This window comes from Amblyraja radiata, chromosome 17 (genome assembly GCF_010909765.2).
Source record: "Amblyraja radiata isolate CabotCenter1 chromosome 17, sAmbRad1.1.pri, whole genome shotgun sequence".
NCBI lineage: Eukaryota > Metazoa > Chordata > Chondrichthyes > Rajiformes > Rajidae > Amblyraja > Amblyraja radiata.
Genome location: NC_045972.1, coordinates 23,029,304 through 23,046,914, shown reverse-complemented (window position 1 = coordinate 23,046,914; position 17,611 = coordinate 23,029,304). Strand labels below are relative to the sequence as shown.

At 50.0% G+C, this 17,611-nt stretch overlaps 2 protein-coding genes across 4 annotated transcripts in view; both read left to right on the top strand.

Annotated features, from left to right (window-relative positions):
- LOC116982588 (hypoxanthine-guanine phosphoribosyltransferase-like) overlaps positions 1-13,556 on the top strand; it is a 29,601-nt gene extending 16,045 nt beyond the window's left edge. For both annotated transcript variants that reach the window (XM_033035862.1, XM_033035861.1), the window contains 6 exons: positions 4,534-4,599; positions 5,668-5,685; positions 6,854-6,936; positions 8,508-8,554; positions 10,556-10,632; positions 13,049-13,556. In XM_033035862.1, coding sequence (XP_032891753.1) covers positions 4,534-4,599; positions 5,668-5,685; positions 6,854-6,936; positions 8,508-8,554; positions 10,556-10,632; positions 13,049-13,096 — 339 coding nt within the window. In that variant the 3' untranslated portion in view covers positions 13,097-13,556. The remainder of the gene's footprint in view (positions 1-4,533; positions 4,600-5,667; positions 5,686-6,853; positions 6,937-8,507; positions 8,555-10,555; positions 10,633-13,048) is intronic.
- A 3,925-nt stretch (positions 13,557-17,481) lies between these two features.
- bola3 (bolA family member 3) overlaps positions 17,482-17,611 on the top strand; it is a 25,428-nt gene continuing 25,298 nt past the window's right edge. For both annotated transcript variants that reach the window (XR_004414502.1, XM_033035859.1), the window contains exon 1: positions 17,482-17,573. Coding sequence is in view for 1 of the 2 variants with exons in the window: in XM_033035859.1 (XP_032891750.1) it covers positions 17,538-17,573 (36 nt within the window). In the remaining variant the exon portion in view is untranslated. The remainder of the gene's footprint in view (positions 17,574-17,611) is intronic.

Sequence of the window (17,611 nt, the reverse complement as noted above, 5' to 3'; positions counted from 1 at the left end):
CGAAAAATGTTGGTAAACTGCTAGACTGTGGGGGAAGGTCGCACCAACTCAACTAGATATAAATACTGCAGGATGGGACGAGAGAGCGCCCGAGCTGTAGGGAGAGGTTGGGCAGGTTAACAATTTATTCCTTAAAGCGCATGAGGCTGAGCGGTGATCATGCAAAGGTGTATAAAATCTTGGGGAATAGATAGGACAAAATGTACAAAATCTTTTACCCAGAGAAGAGGAATCAAGAACCCAAGGGCATAGGTTTAAGATGAGAGGGGAATAATTTAATAGGCATCTGAGGGACAACTTTTTCACACAGAATGTGGTGGCTATATGGAACGAGCTGCCAGAGGAGGTGGTTGAGGTAGGTACTATCACTATCTATCTATCTATATTACTAAAAGTCTGTTCTTGACCGGTTTTGGCGATCTGTGCTGCGATTTCCGAGAGAACGCCGCCACCTACGGCAGTCATTTTTGGCCACCTTGCTCAGAGCCCCCCTCCGCCACATGTGTGACGAGGATTTTTCCAGTCGATGAAAAATGACAGAGATATTAATGATTTTACAAAATTCCCCATTCTCTCTGCTGCCCCTGCTGGCGGCAGAGGGGATGGACTATAAAACCAGGAAGTGGTGTGCCTCAATTAGTCTGCAAGCTGGAGGAAGGCAGAGGGTCACGTTTCTCTGAGCTGTGAATAACACTGAACACATGTCCACACAACTGTGAGTAAGTACCCTTAATGTGGTTTGAAAATGAAAATATGGTTAAAGTAAAAAAGCACTGCCTGTAAATGGTTGTTTGGGGGGTTTCTCCCCCCCCCCCCCCTTCTCTCCCCACCCCCCCCTCTCCTCTCCCCGCCCCTCTCCTCTTCCACCCCTCCCTGTCCCCCCCCCCCCCTGTCCTCCCCCCCCCCTGTCCTCCCCCCCCCCCTGTCCTCCCCCCCCCCCTGTCCTCCCCCCCCCTGTCCTCCCCCCTGTCCTCCCCCCCTCTGTCCTCCCCCCCTCTGTCCTCCCCCCCTCTGTCCTCCCCCCCCTGTCCTCCCCCCCCCTGTCCTCCCCCCCCCTGTCCTCCCCCCCCCCTGTCCTCCCCCCCCCTGTCCTCCCCCCCCCTGTCCTCCCCCCCTGGTCCTCCCCCCCCCCTGTCCTCCCCCCCCTGTCCTCCCCCCCCTGTCCTCCCCCCCCCTGTCCTCCCCCCCCCTGTCCTCCCCCCCCCTGTCCTCCCCCCCCCTGTCCTCCCCCCTCTGTCCTCCCCCCTCTGTCCTCCCCCCTCGGTCCTCCCCCCTCTGTCCTCCCCCCCCCCTGTCCCTCCCCCCCCCTGTCCCTCCCTCCCCCGTCCTCTCTCCCCCCGGCCGCTCCCGCCCCCCCCCTCTTCTCCCCGCGCCCCCCCTCCACGCAAAAGACCCAGCCCCCTCTCTTCCCCCCCCTCCTCCCTCCCCCCCCTCTCCTCCCCCCCCCTCCTCCCCCCCTTTCCTCCCCCCCCTCTCCTCCCCACGCTCCTATCCCCCCCCTCTCCTCCCCCCCCTCATCCTCCCCCCCCTCCTCCCCCCCCCTCTCCTCACCCCCCCCTCTCCATCCCCCTCCCTCCTCCTCCCACCCCTCTCCTCCCCCCCCCTCTCCTCCCCCACCCCCCCTCGCCTTTCCCCCCCCCTCTCCTCCCCCCCGTCCATCCTCCCCCCCCCTCTCCTCTCCACCCTCTCCTCCCCCCCTGCTCGATCCGTCCCCCCCTCTCCTTCCCCCCCTCCTCCTCCCCCCCTCTCCTCCCTCCCTCATCCTATCTCCTACCTCCCCGCTCCTCCTCCCCCGCCTGTCCTCCCCCCCCCTGTCCTCCCCCCCCTGTCCTCCCACCCCTGTCCTCTCCCCCCCTGTCCTCCCCCCCCTGTCCTCCCCCACCCTGTCCTCCCCCCCCCTGTCCTCCCCCCCCCTGGTCCTCCCCCCCCCTGTCCTCCCCCCCCTGTCCGCCCCCCCCTGTCCTCCCCCCCCTGTCCCTCCCCCCCCTGTCCTCCCCCCCTGTCCTCCCCCCCCTGTCCTCCCCCCCCTGTCCTCCCCCCCCTGTCCTCCCCTCCTGTCCGCCCCCCCGCCCTGTCCTCCCCCCCCCCTGTCCTCGCCCCCCCTGTCCTCCCCCCCTGTCCGCCCCCCCTGTCCGCCACCCCCCCCTGTCTCCCCACCCTGTCCTCCCCCCCCCTGTCCTCCCCCCCCTGTCCCTCCCCCCCTGTCCTCCCCCCCCTGTCCTTCCCCCCCTGTCCCTCCCCCCTGTCCCTCGCCCCCTGGCCCTCCCCCCCCCTGTCCTCCCCCCCCCCATGTCCTCCCCCCCCTGGTCCTCCCCCCCCCTGTCCTCCCCCCCTGTCCTCCCCTGTCCTCCCCCTGTCCTCCCCCCCCTGTCCTCCCCCCCCTGTCCTCCCCCCCCCCCCTGTCCGCCCCCCCCCGGTCCTCCCCCCCCCCCACCCGTCCTCCCCCCTCCTCCCCCCTCTCCCCTCTCCCCCCCCCTCTCCTCCTCCCCCCTCTCCTCTCCCCCCCCTCTCCTCCTCCCCCCCTCTCCTCCCCCCCCCTCCCCTCCCCCCCTCTCCTTCCCCCCCCTCTCCTCCCCCCCTCTCCTCCCCCCCCCTCTCCGTCCCCCCCCTCTCCCTCCCCCACCTCTCCTCTCCCCCCCTCTCCTCCCCCCAGCCCTCTCCTCCCCCCCTCTCCTCCCCCCCCCATCTCCTCCCCCCGTCCCTTCTCCTCCCCCCCCCTCTCCTCCCCCCCCTCTCCTCCCCCCCCTCTCCTCCCCCCCCTCTCCTCCCCCCCCCTCTCCTCCCCCCCCTCTCCTCCCCCCCCCTCTCCTCCCCCCCCCAACCTCCCCGCCCTCCTGCCTCCCCCCCTCCTCCCTCCCCCCCTCGCGTCTCCTCCCCCCTCTCTCTCCCCCCTCTCCTCCCCCCCCCGCTCCATCCTCTATCCACCCCCCTCTCCTCCCCCCCTCCTTCCTCCCCCCCTCTCCTCCCCCCCCCCTCTCCCTCCCCCCCTCTCCCCCCCCTCTCCTCCCCCCCCTCGTCTCCCCCCCGCCTCCCTCCGCCCCCCCTCAGCCTCCCCGCCCCCTCTCCTCCCCCCCCCTCTTCCGTCCCCCCCCCTCCGTCCTCCCCCCGCTCTGTCCTCCCCCCCCTCGCCTCCCCCCCCTCTCCTCCCCCCCCTCTCCTCCCCCCCCTCCCTCCCCCGCCACCCCTCTCCTCTCCCCCCCTTCTTCCCTCTCGTCCCCCCCTCTTCTCCTCTCATGTCTCCTCGCAGATCCACCCGCCCCCGTCCTCTCGTCCCGCCCCCCCCCTCGCTCCCCCCCCTCCCTCCCCCCCCCCTCCCTCTCTCCCCTCCCCCCCCCTCCCCTCCCCACCCCCCCTCCTCCTCCCCCCCTCCTCTCCCCCCCTCCTCTCCCCCCCCCCCTCTCCCCCCCTCTCCTCCCCCCCCCCTCCTCTCCCCCCCCTCCTCTCCCGCCCCGCGCCTCTCTCCTCCCCTCCCTCCCCCCCCTGCCTCTCCCGCCCCCCCTCCTCCGCACCCCCCATCCTCCCCCCCCCCGTCGTCTCTCCTTCTCCTCCCATCGTTTTTTCCTCCCCCGTCCTCTCCCTCCTCCCCTCCCCCCCCTCCCTCCCCTCCCCGCCCCCTCCCTCCCCAGCGGGCCCTCCATCCCCTCCTTCCTCTCCCCCCTCCTTCTCCCCACCCCTCTCCCCCTCCTCCCTCCCATCACCCTCCCCCCTCCCATCCCTACAACCAAACCCCCCATCCCCTCGCACAAGCACCCCAACACCCCCTTCCCTCCACCCTCCCTGCTCCCCACCATCTCCCCTCCCCTCAACCTCTCCCCCGCCCCTCCCCTCCACCTCACCCTTCTCCCCCCCTACCCTCACTATCCCCCCCTCCCCTCACCTCTCCAAAAGACAAGCAAGTCCAAACTCCACCTCATCCCTCTCCCCCCCTCCCCTCACCTCTCCCCCCTCCCCTCACCTCTCCCCCCCACTCTCACCCTCACTCACACCCTCTCTCTCTCTCCTCCCCTCCACGCCCACCTTTCCCCTCTCACCCACCCTCCCTCTTCTCCTCCTCGCCACCCCGTCTCCCTCTTGCCCCTCTCTCTGTGTCTCTGCCCTCACTCTCTACCCCCCCACCCACCCCTCCCCCCCCCCCCCTTAGATGTGACTGCAAGTTGGGGGCTATGCGACAGTAGATAGGGTGGTTATGGGGTAAAAGGAGCAAATTAATAATATTAATATAATATCAAGGGGGTAATTAGCGTGAGTGCGGGGGGGGGGGGGATAGTTAGTGTGTGTGACGCGGCATGCCGCCTCCCCCCCACAACCGCACATTGGGGGAACAGACCCAACGGGTCTGCACTTGGTCTAGTATAAAAATACATTTCGACAGGTATGTGGATTGGGAAGGTTTAAATAGATTAGGGCCAAATGCAGGCAGGTGCGACTAGTGTAAATGGGGCATTTTGGTTGGCGTGGGCAAGTTGGGACAAAGGGCCTGTTTCCGTGCTGTATGATCCTATGATTGTCACTGTTTTGTTGTCTATTGTACAGAATGATCAAACTGTAGAAGAAGTGAAAGTTATTGGTGGAGATGACCTGTCTACATTGGCTGGAAAGGTTGGTACAATGCTCCCATAACTGCAGCAATGGTGTCATCAAAGCATCCAGTATTGTCTGTGTGTACCAGTTAAAACTAGGAGGGTTTGGATAGACCTAATACAACATGACGGTAAAACCAGTTTTGCTGATCACTTTACTCCAACAAGATAACATTCAGTTTAATAATTAAATGGCAGCTCCACTGCCTCATGGTGCCATGCACAAGGGTTTAGTCCTGACCTCATGTTCTCCCTCTGATTGCATAGTTTTTTTTCTTGATGCTCTAGTTTCCTGCCACATCCAAAAGATTTATGGATTGGGAGATTAATTGGCCATTGCCTCAGCTAAGGCTGCACAACATTTCTTTCCCCTGAAATTTTTTGAAGACATTCCATTCAAATGAATTGTTGCAATTGTTTATTCCAAATCTGCATTTCTTCCTGAATCATGTATAGACATTAATTCATGCGATCTTCAGATCTGTCTCTTTCAGATGAGGTTCTCTCACTTCATCCCTTTATAGAACAGATTTTACGAACCATTACCTTTCCATTGAATGGTTAATGGTCCATGTATCTCTCTTCATTACACAAGTTACCAAACTGAATCCTTCTATGGCTGGATAGTAGCTCAAGACCACTCTCTAGTTTTGATAGGATAGTTCCATTGCCTGATAACAGCTGGGAAGAATCTGGAGGTGTGCGTTTTTACACAACTGTACCTTTTGCCTGATGGGAGAGGAGAGAAGAGGGAATGCCTGGGGTGAGACTCGTCCTTGATTAACAAAAACAAAGACCCAAAGCCTGCATCCAGCTCGCATTGTTTTGTATACAGATTGTGTAAGCTGATAATGTTATATTTAAGTAAGTAAGTACGTTTATTGGCCAAGTATTCACATACAAGGAATTTGCCTTGGTGCTCCGCCCACAAGTAACAACATGGCATACAGTGACAGTTACGAGTGACTCAGAAAACACTAAACATTAATAATAATAAAACACCATTGCAAAGTGAATGAAATAAAATCACTTTTATTTCTCCCCCCTCTTCCATCTTCCATCTGCCGACACATGACACATGACACAGAACATCTTGATCGTTGAAGTAAGTCACGTATTTTAATTTTCCCTGTGTACTGTGCTGTTCTTTATCATTTGGATTGCTTTATAGTAATCCTGGTCTCACTGGAAGGATTAGTTTAGTTTTAGTTTAGTTTATTATTGTCACCTGTACCGATCTCCAGTGAAAAGCTTTTTACTGCATGCAGTTCAGTAAAGTATTGCCATACATAAGCACAATCCCCTTAAATACAAAGAGTTTAGAAATAGTCCACTGAGACCACATGCAAGGGTCGCCAGGTTTTGACGCCATTTTGAAAATCCAGTCCGGTCCACACGCTCGGTATTCTGGAACGGCACCCGATCCAGGCGAGACCCAAGCTTGTCCAAAGATCGTCTCCTCACCTGGCCACCTTCAGCCTTTGTCACCTCGCAACTCCAGCAGCCCAACTCACCCTTGGCCTCTTACTGGCCCTTTCCCTTGTGTCCGCTCTCAAATGCTCCCTCTGGTCCTCGGGGGACGATTAATTATACGGCGTGTACAATTCATCAATCGTAGGGTATTTAACTCGGGACCAAATTTACGGAACTTTATCCCTTCCTGTCCGTGCAAGTTATCCCAAATTCAAAAGGGTCTGACTCTTCCCACCGCTCACAGCTTATGGATCAAATCATCAATTTTAAATGCCCCTCATGTTCAGTCATTTAAAGTTAGTTTATACAAAGTAACTTCACCTTTGTCTCTGCCTCCTGAATAAGGTCATAAGGAATAGGAGTAGAATTAGGCCATTCGGCCAATCAAGTCTACTCCGCCATTCAATCATGGGTGATCTATCTTTCCCTCCTAACCCCATTCTCCTGCCTTCTCCCCATAACCTCTGACACCTGTACTAATCAAGAATCCGAGCTTTACAAAACCCATCAAGGGGCTTTAAACCCTGTGGCAGGTGTGAGGGAGGACCAGGATCAGACTAGGGAGGAGCGCTGGGACCAGGCTGGGGGGAGCACCGCGGCCAGACTAGGGAGAGGGCCAGGGGTAAAGGTGAAGTTGAGACAATGGCGATGGATGTACATTACCAATAGCTGTAGATGTCTGGAATGATACCCCACGTGCCTTCTCTCTATCACATCACCATTGTGTTATTACCTCTAGCTTGCGAACAGACCTCTAATGTGGGAATAAACCTATGCCATGTGTTGTTTTCCCCCTCCAGGACATTGTAGAAACTGGGAGAACGATGAAGAAGCTTCTTAAACTTCTGGAGGGCCACAAGCCCCAAATGGTCAAAGTGGCAAGGTAGGAGTGCAGTCGTACACTTGTACCAGCATCACCTGACTCGGGTGAAGATGGAGAAATTAAGAAGCAGGAGGAAGCTATGTGGCTTGTTGACCCTGCATCACTCTTCAATAAGGCATAGAGACATACAGCATGGAAACAGGCCTGTTGGCCCAACCTGCCCATGCTAACCAAGATGCCCCATCTAAACTAGTCCCACCTGCCCACCTTTGGCCTATATATCATCCTAAACCTTTTCTATCCATGTACCTGTCCAAATGGCTTTTTAATGTTATGATAGTAGATTTTATTTAATTTGCTCTTCTAATTCCCATTGACTATTTTGGGTCTTGCAGTACACTCCCAACATAGTGATCATCCCCTTTTTATTTCTGAACTCCACCCATGTAGCCTCACAGGACGGTCCATCAATAATGTTATCTTGGACTACATGACATTCTCCTTAATCAATAAAGCAACACTCCTTCCTCACCCCCACCTCTATCTCTGCTGTAGCACCCATATCCTGGAACTTAAGCTGCCAGTCCTTTCCCTCTCTTTGCCGAAGTAAATGGCTGATATGATGTTGCCTCACCCCACAGGTCTGTCTGTTTCCATCATGTCTTGTTCTCTGAGAGATCGGTGGCGCTGCAGCTAGTGGTACTGTCTCACACTGAACCAAAGTCCCAGGTTCGATGACACCTCTACAATTTGAAAGTACCTTGTACATCTGTTTCCCGGTTCTAACAATGGCCCATTGACCTGAAATGTTAACTCTGCTTCCCCTTCCACAGATACTGCCTGACCTACTGAGTAATTCCAGCATTTTTCTGTTTTTATTTGACCCCTGAAAGCCCTCAGTGTCATTTTTACACCTTGCTAACCATTCCTCCTGACTCCCCTTAAGAGTGAAAATAGTTTCTTCTCATCTCGTCCACTTTTTTCCAGATATGCCGCTCAGTGCCATGGTCTCTTGCGATAGTCCCTGCCTCAACTACCTCCTCCGGCAGCTCTTTCCTTACACCCACCTCCCTTTGCGTGAAAAAGGTTCCCCTCAGATTCCTATCAAATCTTTCCCCCTTCACCTTAAACCTATGCCCTCTGGTTCCCGATTCCTTCACTCTGGGCAAGAGACTCTGTGCGTCTACCCAATTTATTCCTCTCATGATTTTATGTTCCTCTATAAATTCACCCCTCATCCTCCTACACTCCAGAGAACAAAGAGTCCCAGCCTGCTCAACGTCTCTCAAGAGCTCAGAACTCGAGCCATGGCCTCATCCTTGTAAATCTTCTCTTCAACCTTAACAATATCTTTCCTCTAATATTGTGCCCAGAACTGAACACAATACTCTAAGTGTGGCGTCACCAAAACCTTGTATAACTACAACATGACTTCCGAACTTCTATACTCGCGTTCATCAGTTTCTTGGGTCTGAATGGTAAACGTCACTTATTCCTTTTCTCCAGAGATGCTGCCTGACGAGCTGAGTTACTCCAGCATTTTGGCTCCCTCATCAATTTCCAACTTTGCTTATTGAGTATATGCACAACATTTCTGGAGTTAAACGGCTTTCTGTTTAATCTCTCTACAGCTTATTGTTGAAACGGACACCTCGGAGCTCAGGATACAGACCTGACTGTAAGTGCGGCTGTGCCTTTATTTGGATAATACACCACAAACGGTGTGGCACCCATTCACCTTCTGCTTGTTTTAGATTAACTTGTTTGATGTCATTAGTTACACCCAGTGGGTGGGTGGGTGGGGGTCAGGGGTAGCCTGTCTAACTCTGACTGGTTTCTTAGATGACTACCTAGAGAAAATAAATTGAGATTTAGGGAACTCTCACTCCTCTCAAAACCCCTTTGATCTCTTGCTTTTTCATTTCTATAAGGATGCCATTTGGTCCATTGAGTCTCAGCATTTCCGTTCTCTGCTACAGATCCAGAACCAATTTTCTGGCACCCTTGGTTCTGGAGTGTTTCTGGATTATCTCCCCCTCCACCCCCCACCCACCCCCCGCACCGCATATCCCGCCAAAAATGTAGCGCCTAGGCGGGGTGAAGCGGCTGATCTCTACCTTATTGGGACTTCCGTACCAATCGGGGGGTCGAATTTGCACCCTGCGGCTGAGGCTCTGGAACTCCGGCCCAGCCGGAGCTGGCATATCCATTCCCGTAGCTGACGTCCGCCCCAACTTTGTGGGCCGTTATGTCGGCCCTCCTAAGGCCGTGACCTCTGTTGATCCAGCAAAATGGATAAACCAAGGGAGCGGGAAAATCAGTGGTGGACCTGTACAATAAGTAGAGCAAAGGGAAAGATAGAGTGCAGAATATAGTTCCCAGCATCGTTGCACATCAGTTCCATACTGGTACCCGCTCCAAAGATTACGGGTAATGTCCCAAAGCAAATCGACCGACCAGCCAGCATACCTTTGAAATGTGGGAGGAAACTTGAGCATCTAGGAAATATATTAATAATTTTAGGATTAAAATTGGAGAACATAATACACATGTGTTTCATAGTGAGGAGTTCAGTTTTAACCTGTGGATTAAACAGTTCTCAGATCCTCTTCAAACCTCATCCTTTATCTTAAACCTATACATCCAGCAATTATAGTTTCGAGAAACGGCATGGAAACAGGCTCTTCGGCCCACAGATTCCACACTGACCATCGATTACCTGTTCACACTAGTTCTATGTTACCCCACTTTCTCGGTCATTTCCTACACAAGGGACAGTTTATAGAGCCCAATTAACCTACAAACCTGCACGTATTTGGGATGTGGGAGGAAACCTACGCGGTCACAGGGAGAACATGCAGATTCCACGCAGATAGCATCCAAAGTCAGGATTGAACCCAGGTCCCTGAGGCAGTGGCTCTACCAGCTGAGCTACTGTGCGCCCGTAGCAGAGCCTCCTCTTTCAGATATCTCTGGGGAATTATAGGGCACGGCTGAGATTTTTGGAAGTTTACCTATTTCTGAGCTCTTTTCGCATAATCCTGCAATGATCACACAAATTACATCTTAATCCCATCTTGATTGGTTACTCAGTGAGCATTTTCTAGATCTTGACTGCCACTTGCGATATTGAAGAGATGAGTTTTAACCTGTGTGGAGTTCGATCCTGACCTCAGTGTTGTCTACCTGGAGTTTGCATGTTCTCCCTGCGCCTGTGTGGGTTTGCTCCCGTTTTCTCCCACATCCTAAAGATGTGCAGTTTTGTGTTAATTGACCCTCTTTAAATTGCCCCTGGTATGATGAGAAAGTGGGATAACAGAACCAGCGTGAATGGGAGATCAATGGTCAACGTAGACACGGTGGGCCAAAGGGCCTGTTTTCATGCTGTATCTTTAAACAAAACAACTTTAATTGCTTGTAAAAAAAATTTTGTGTCGCCTTTATCCTATTTTGCAATGATCTTAAGTCTACATCCTCTGTCTCTGCTCCTTTCTGCAAGTGTAAACTGGTTCTAGTTGTTCATTCGGCTCCACCCATTGAATGCTCTGGTGGGAAGATGGTGGAGTAAATATTTATCAGGGTGCATGCAATGAACTGCGAATAGATTTGAACAAAGTCATCTTTGGCGATGAAAAATGCATCAGTGAATCATCTTGTGTTAATTTTTCTTTCTTTGCAGTTGTAGGATTTGAAATTCCAGATAGGTTTGTGGTGGGATATGCCCTTGATTACAATGAACATTTCCGGGATTTGAACGTAAGTACCCAGTGCTACAAAGTAGGGTCCCAACTCAAAACGTCACCTTTTCCCTTTATGCCAGAGATGCTGCCTGACCCGCTGAGTTACTCCAGCATTTGTATCTATCTTTGGTATAAACCAGCATCTGCAGTTCCTTTTTATTACTACTAATTTTCCGTCAGCTGTCCATTGCGAATTGGTTACATTCCTGAACAATTACGGATGGTAAAGTCATTTCTTTAACAGATCTTCATTGAAGATCTCGGTGTCGCAGCTGTTGGAGCTGCAACCTCACAGCGCCAGAGACCGGGATTCGATCCTTACCTCGGGCGCAGTCTGTGTGGAGTTTGCAATTCTATGCACCATGAGTTTCCTCTGGGTGCTCTAGTCACAGGCAGAACGTGCAAACTCCACACACATTCTACAGGATTGAACCTGCATCTCTGGTGCTGTGAGGCATCAGCTCTACCAGCTGCACAACTCAGTCGCTCTGTTGATTTCTGCACTGTTGATTTCATAAGTTACTAGACCAAGTGCAGACCCGTTGAGTCTGCTCCCCCAACGCAGCCGTTCCCTACCCATAGCCCCCACGGGAGACGTGGTCATCCAACTCAAGCCGTTCAGGACTCAGCAGTGCGGCTGTTTTTAAATGGTGTCTTTGAGGCGAGAGGGGGGCGCCAGCAGCCGTTATGGTCGCTGGCCAGCAGGAGGCGACAAAATGAGTGAGTGCGGGGGGGGGGGGGGAGAAGGATTTTATTAAAAATGTGTACATAAACACAACACAATTTAATCAGGAGTGGATATTTGGAATGAAAAGTGAAATCTCTATCGAAATGGAATAAATATGGGCGTTTGTGGGTCTGGTGTTGGCGTAGCAACAAATCAAAGGCTGGCACCCACAGGCTGGCAACCACAAGTCAGGCAAAAACACAGCCAGCCAGCAGCCACAGAGTTTTAATATTATATAGATAGATAGGAGCAGAATTAGGTCATTCGGTCCATCGCGTCTACACTGCCATTCAATTTTGGCTGATCTATCTTTCCCTCTCAACCCCATTGTTCTGCCTCCTCCCGATGGCCTTATGAAGCAAGAATCTGTCAATCTCCACTTTAAAAATATCCATTGATGGCCTTCACAGCTTTCTGTGGCTATAAATTGTACAGATTCACCACCCTCCTAAATAAAACCCTCCTAAACCTAAATAAATTCCTCCATCTCCTTTCTAAAGGGACATCCTTTTATTCTGAGGCTATAGCCACTGGTCCTAGACTTTCCCAGGAAACATCCTCGTGGAAACATCCTCTCCACATTTACTCTATTCTGGCATTTCACTATTCGGTAGATTTCAATGAGGTCTCCCCCTTATTCTTCTAAACTCCAGCGTGTACAGGCCCAGTGCCATCAAACATTCATCATATGTTAACCCAATCATTCCTGGGATCTAATTTACAGTAATTGTTTAGTTTAGAGGTACAGCACGGAAAGAGGCCCTTGATCACCAACTTGTAGGTTTCCAGTTGACATTTTTTTTTTTTTTTTGTTTATTTTATTAGAAGTTAATACAATACAAAACAATACAGTGGCACCTAATTTTAGGTGCCAACTATGTCATACCGTAATCCATTCCATGTACAACCTCTGGTTTTATGTTATGAGAAGGAAGTAAGCAAGACAAGAAAAAGAAAACAATAGAAAGGGGAAAGAGTGGAAAAATAGATGGTAGAGAGTAGAAAAATGTGAAGTGTGTATATAAAAAATAAAAATGAAAAAAGAAAAGGTGGAAAGTAGAAATAGAAGAGAAGGCCCCTTAAAAGAAAAATTTTCAAATCTATATTCGGAGATGTAGATCTATCCACGTCATGAACTGAAATCAGCAATCCTTATGGTACCGCTGCATCACATGATTCCAAAAAGTCGATGAAAGGAGACCAACTCCTTAAGAATTGGTCATATTTATCTATATATTAATAAATTTTATCCAAACGTCTCTCCCAGATGCGATAAATGTTTGCTTCAAAACGCTAATATAACACATTCATTTGTAGGATGTACAAAGTTGAATAAATTTTGGAGTGATATATTTGATATATTTATAAAGCTCTTCAAGTCAAGAATAGAACCCAAAATGGAATGGATTATATTTGGAATAATAGGAGAAGATACCAATTTAAATAAAGACCAAAATGTTTTTTTTTTAATTATGGGTTAATAATTGGAAAGAAATTGATACTTAAATTTTGAAAAATACAACCATACCAACTGTTAAAATGTGGATTAGGAATATGATGGACATAGCACGCCTTGAAGAAATGAGACTCCGACTAATAGATAAATATGACCAATTCCAGTTGACATTTTAAAGTTAACTTTAGCTTGCTGAACAAAGAAAGACATGCCACTGTCATTGACCTTTCTTCTCATCTTTTTACACAGCACATTTGTGTGATCAGTGATAAAGGCCGACAGAAGTACAAAGTCTGAAGAAAGGATGGATTTCCTCGCAATAACGGGAAGATTCTGGTGGAGAATCGATCACTGTAGAATCCTCAATGTCCTCACCCTCCCAATCAATTTATTTATCGGCAATGAATGTGGGCAAAATGTTCCATCTGAAGATGTACATAGCTGCAAATAATTCAGATTATTTCACTATTTTTGTATTGTGTCTGAGGGAAATGGCTTAAAGTTTTATATTTCAAACATCCTGTAAAAAAAACTTTTCTTTGGCCCTTCTGGAAGTGGTGAGAAAGAGCAAGAAATATTTTTGTATTTAAAATGTTGCCTGTGCGTGGGGAACGATGGGCCGAGGTTACTGGAGGCAAGTGGCGGTGGATGTTGCTGCCTTACAGCATCAGGACCCGGGTTCAATCCTGACTACGGGCGCTGTCTGTATGGGGTTTATATTTTCTCCCTGTGACCACATGGGTTTTCCCCAGGTGCTCTGGTTTCCTCCCACACGCCAAGGTCGTACAGGTTTGTAGGTTAATTTGGGTTCGGTAAAAGTTGTCCCTAGTGTGTAGGATAGTGCTAGTGTACGGGGCTTGCTGGTCGGCGTGGGCCGAAAGGCCTGTTTCCATGTTGTATCGCTAAACAAAACTAAACAGTCTGAAGAAGGGTTTCAACCCAAAATGTCACCCATTCCTTCTTTCCAGAGATGCTGCCTGTGTTACTCCAGCATTTTGTGTCTACCTGAAACTAAACTAATCTCATTCCCAGAGCCAAAACTGTATCTCCAACCAGTTTGGATCCTTGATTGTCTATTCCCATGTATGTCCAATCCATCATCAACTTTTCCAACATGAAGACTCCTTTCAACATAGAACACAGGAAAATGGGGACAGAAATTGGCCAACAGGGACCTCAAGCCTGCCCAGCCATTTAATGTGATCATGGCCGGTCTATGCTGGCCTCAACATCTGTGCCAGATCCCCATAACCCTCAATTCCAAACCTTTGCCCATCGTCACCTTAAATATATCTAATGAACTGCTTCAACCATTCTTAGGAGCAGAGTTCCAGAGATTCATTGCCTGCCGTGAGAAGAAATTTAGAATATTGTAACCTGGTGCCAAGACGACAATCTTTCTCTCAATGTCAGCAAGACAATGGAGATTGTGATTGACCTGAGGGAACAAAGCAGTACACGTACCCCAGTTTCCATTGATGGCGCAAAGTGGAGATGGTTGATAGTTTCAAGTTCTTGGGAGTAAATATCACCAGCAATTTGATCTGGACTAGCCATATCGAAGCAATGGCCATGAAAGCACACCCATGCCTCTATTTCCTTAGAAAGCTTACGAAGTTCAGCATTTCCCCAACATTGGCCATTGCAAATTGTCCCTGCTGGGTAGCAGAGTGGTAGGTTCTGGGAGGAGTTGATGAATATCTAGGGGGAATTAAAAATGGGTTGATGTAGGATTAGTGGTTAACGGTCAACATAGACTCATTGGGTCGAAGGGCCTACTTCTCTGCTGTAACACTCCAGACTAAATATGCCAAATAAAGCATTGCTTCTGTTTTGGTGTCACAACCAATGTGCAAATTTCAAGCATGGTTTAGGTGTTCTTGCTGATCTTACTGAAAGCAACATCAATGCAAAGAATGATGCTTAACCAAAGAATCAAGGTTCCTCGACTGGGCAAGGTGCAGAGAAGATTTACAAGGAATGGTAAGAGAACAGAACCTCCTAAAAAATGTGAATGTGTAATTTTCACAGGAAGTCACTGATATCAGACAGACTTTACATTAGTCTGTAGAGATACAGCATGGAAATAGGCTTTTTGGCCCACCGAGTCCGTGTTGGCCAGCGATCACCTCGTACACTCGCACTATCCTACACACTAGAGAAAATTTACAATTTTACTGAACCCAATTAATCTACAAACCTGCAGGTATTTGGAATATGGGAGGAAACCGGAGCACCCAGAGAAAACCCACATGGTCACAATGACAACGTACAATCTCCGTACAGACAGCACTGGTGGTCAGGATCAAACCTGGGTCTGATGCTGTAGACAGCAACTCTACCGCTGAGCAGCCCTGTGCTGTCGTATTTAACTGAAACCTAAACTCAATTTGCATATTTTTGAGGATGCACATCACATCCAGAAACACATACTGAATCCTAGCTGAAAAGTTGCCGTGGTGACGCGTTGGATGAGACGTGAGGGACTTATCTGATCTTGATCCTTTGTCCCCATGAAAGGTGAAACATTGCTGTTTGTGGGAACTTGCTGTGCATGAATCCGCTGCTGGGATTTGCCCATTGGCGATAGGGCATCCACAGCACTTGAACCATGAAGTGCTTCAGGAAATACATGAGAGGGTGATGGCACAGTGGTGCAGTTGATAGAGCTGCTGCCCCACAGCGCCAGAGACCGGGTTTGATCCTGACCTCGGGTGCTGTAGGTGTGGAGTTTGCATGTTCTCCCCATGACTGCATGTGTTTCCACCGGGTGCTCCAGTTTCCTCCCATATCCCAACGTTCTGTGGGTTTGTAGGTTAATAAATCCCTGGTGTCCAGGGAGTGGATGAGAAAGTTGGAAAACATAAAACAAGTGTGAATGGGTGATTGATGGTCAGTGTGGACTCAGTGGGCCGAATGGCCTGTTTCACTAAACTAAACTAAAAGACAGAAGCATCATGAATCCGTACCAAACAAATGTTATGAATCATTACACAACTGTAAATCCCCTCCAACCCAGGAAACGCTTGTATGCCAAATGCTGGAGTAATTCAGCGGGTCAGGCATTGTCCCTGGATAATGTGGACAGGTGACGTTTTAGGTCGGCACCCTCAAAGTGTCACCTAGCCATGTTCTCCAGAGATGGTGCCTAACTCGATGAATTACTCCAGCACTTTGTGTGTGTGTGTGTCTTTGGTATAAACCAGTATTCACAGTTCCTTGGTATAAACAATTGTACATCGTTCTATTCCCTTTGCTAATGTTGCTTTGTTACTTTAGCTGCCTTTTAGAAATATTTGTAGAGGGTGTAATATTCATCAGCATGTTCTATATCACTGCATGTATTTAAACTGCTCAAATGCTTCCACGCGCAGACCCACTTTTTAATGAGACATCGCACGCTATGATTCTGTTTCCATTGAATATTGCACACTGAGCATTCAAATTAGGAACGCACCAAAGTAATGCCATTATGTACCTCCGTAGTACATTTTTGATCATGTATGCTATTTCGATGTCGGTATAGAATTGTGAACTAATAATGTATTATTTTTATTAAAGTATGTTAATGAACAGAAATAAATGCATCTGCAATAAAACCATACAACAGAACAAAAGTGACTTGACTGGTTGCTCGTGTGTTATCCGGTCAGATGGGAGTGTCTACACTTAGAGTGCATTTATTAATGAAACCTTTCTCGGTCATTCTGATGGTACAGGGTATTGTTAAGTCAAATTTATTGTCGCAAGGAAAATGATGATAGGCACAAAATGCTGGAGTAACTCAATGGGACAGGGATCACCTCTGGAGAGGTGGAATGGGTGACATTTTGGGTTGAGACTGAAAATGAGGCAGAGGTACAATGAAAATCTTGCTTACAGTAACATCATCGATTCGGTTAACACAAAAATATGAATTATACATACCCAACAAGATAATGGAAGGAAAGACTGCAAAAAAAACCCAAAATATTAGTGCCAAATATAACCAGAAACTAAATGGTGTCAGAGGTGGTCTGCGGTGTTGTAATGCCAAGGCAATGTTTGTGTTGTGCAGCACTGTTAAGAACCTGAGGGTCCTAGGTGAATAGTTGTTCCTGAACCAAATGCTTTTGTACCTCCACCCTGATGGCAGCAGTCAAAAGAGTGTAAGATAGTAGATCAATGGTACTTTATTGTCATGTTGAATCATTGACCCTTGAACCATTGACTTGTAACATTGTCTCTAAAACCATTGGCTCTTGAACCGCTGACACTTGAACCATTCACTCTTGTACCAGTTGACTCCTGCATCATTGAACCATTCAGTCGTGTACCATTGAACCATTCACTCTACAAACTGTTGACATTGCATCTTTTATTACTGTCTCAATGGAGCCGTGTTAATGAATTAGACGAGTGTAGTGTGAGTAAATTTTGATCGTCGGATTCTGAAGAAGGGTCTCGACCCGAAACGTCACTCATTCCATCTATCCGGAGATGCTGCCTGAATTACTTCAGCATTTTGTGTCTAACTTGTGTAAACCTTTGCTGTGTATCCCACTTCCTGACCCCCCCTCCTCGTCCCTTTCTCTGACCCCCCTCCCCCCCACCCCCTGACACTCTCCCTGCACCGATCTCCGTCACCGCCGGGGGGCGCAGGCCGCGCTCTCTGACGTCCGAATGCCGCGCCGCAGTGCGGTGACGTCGACTCTGCGCCGTCTGGTCCTGATCTGACTGACCCCGAGCGGCGGCGACAATGGAGGCGCGGATCCAGCAGCTGGGCCGGTGTACGGTGAGTGACTGGGGGGGGGAGGGGGGGGGGGGAGGGAG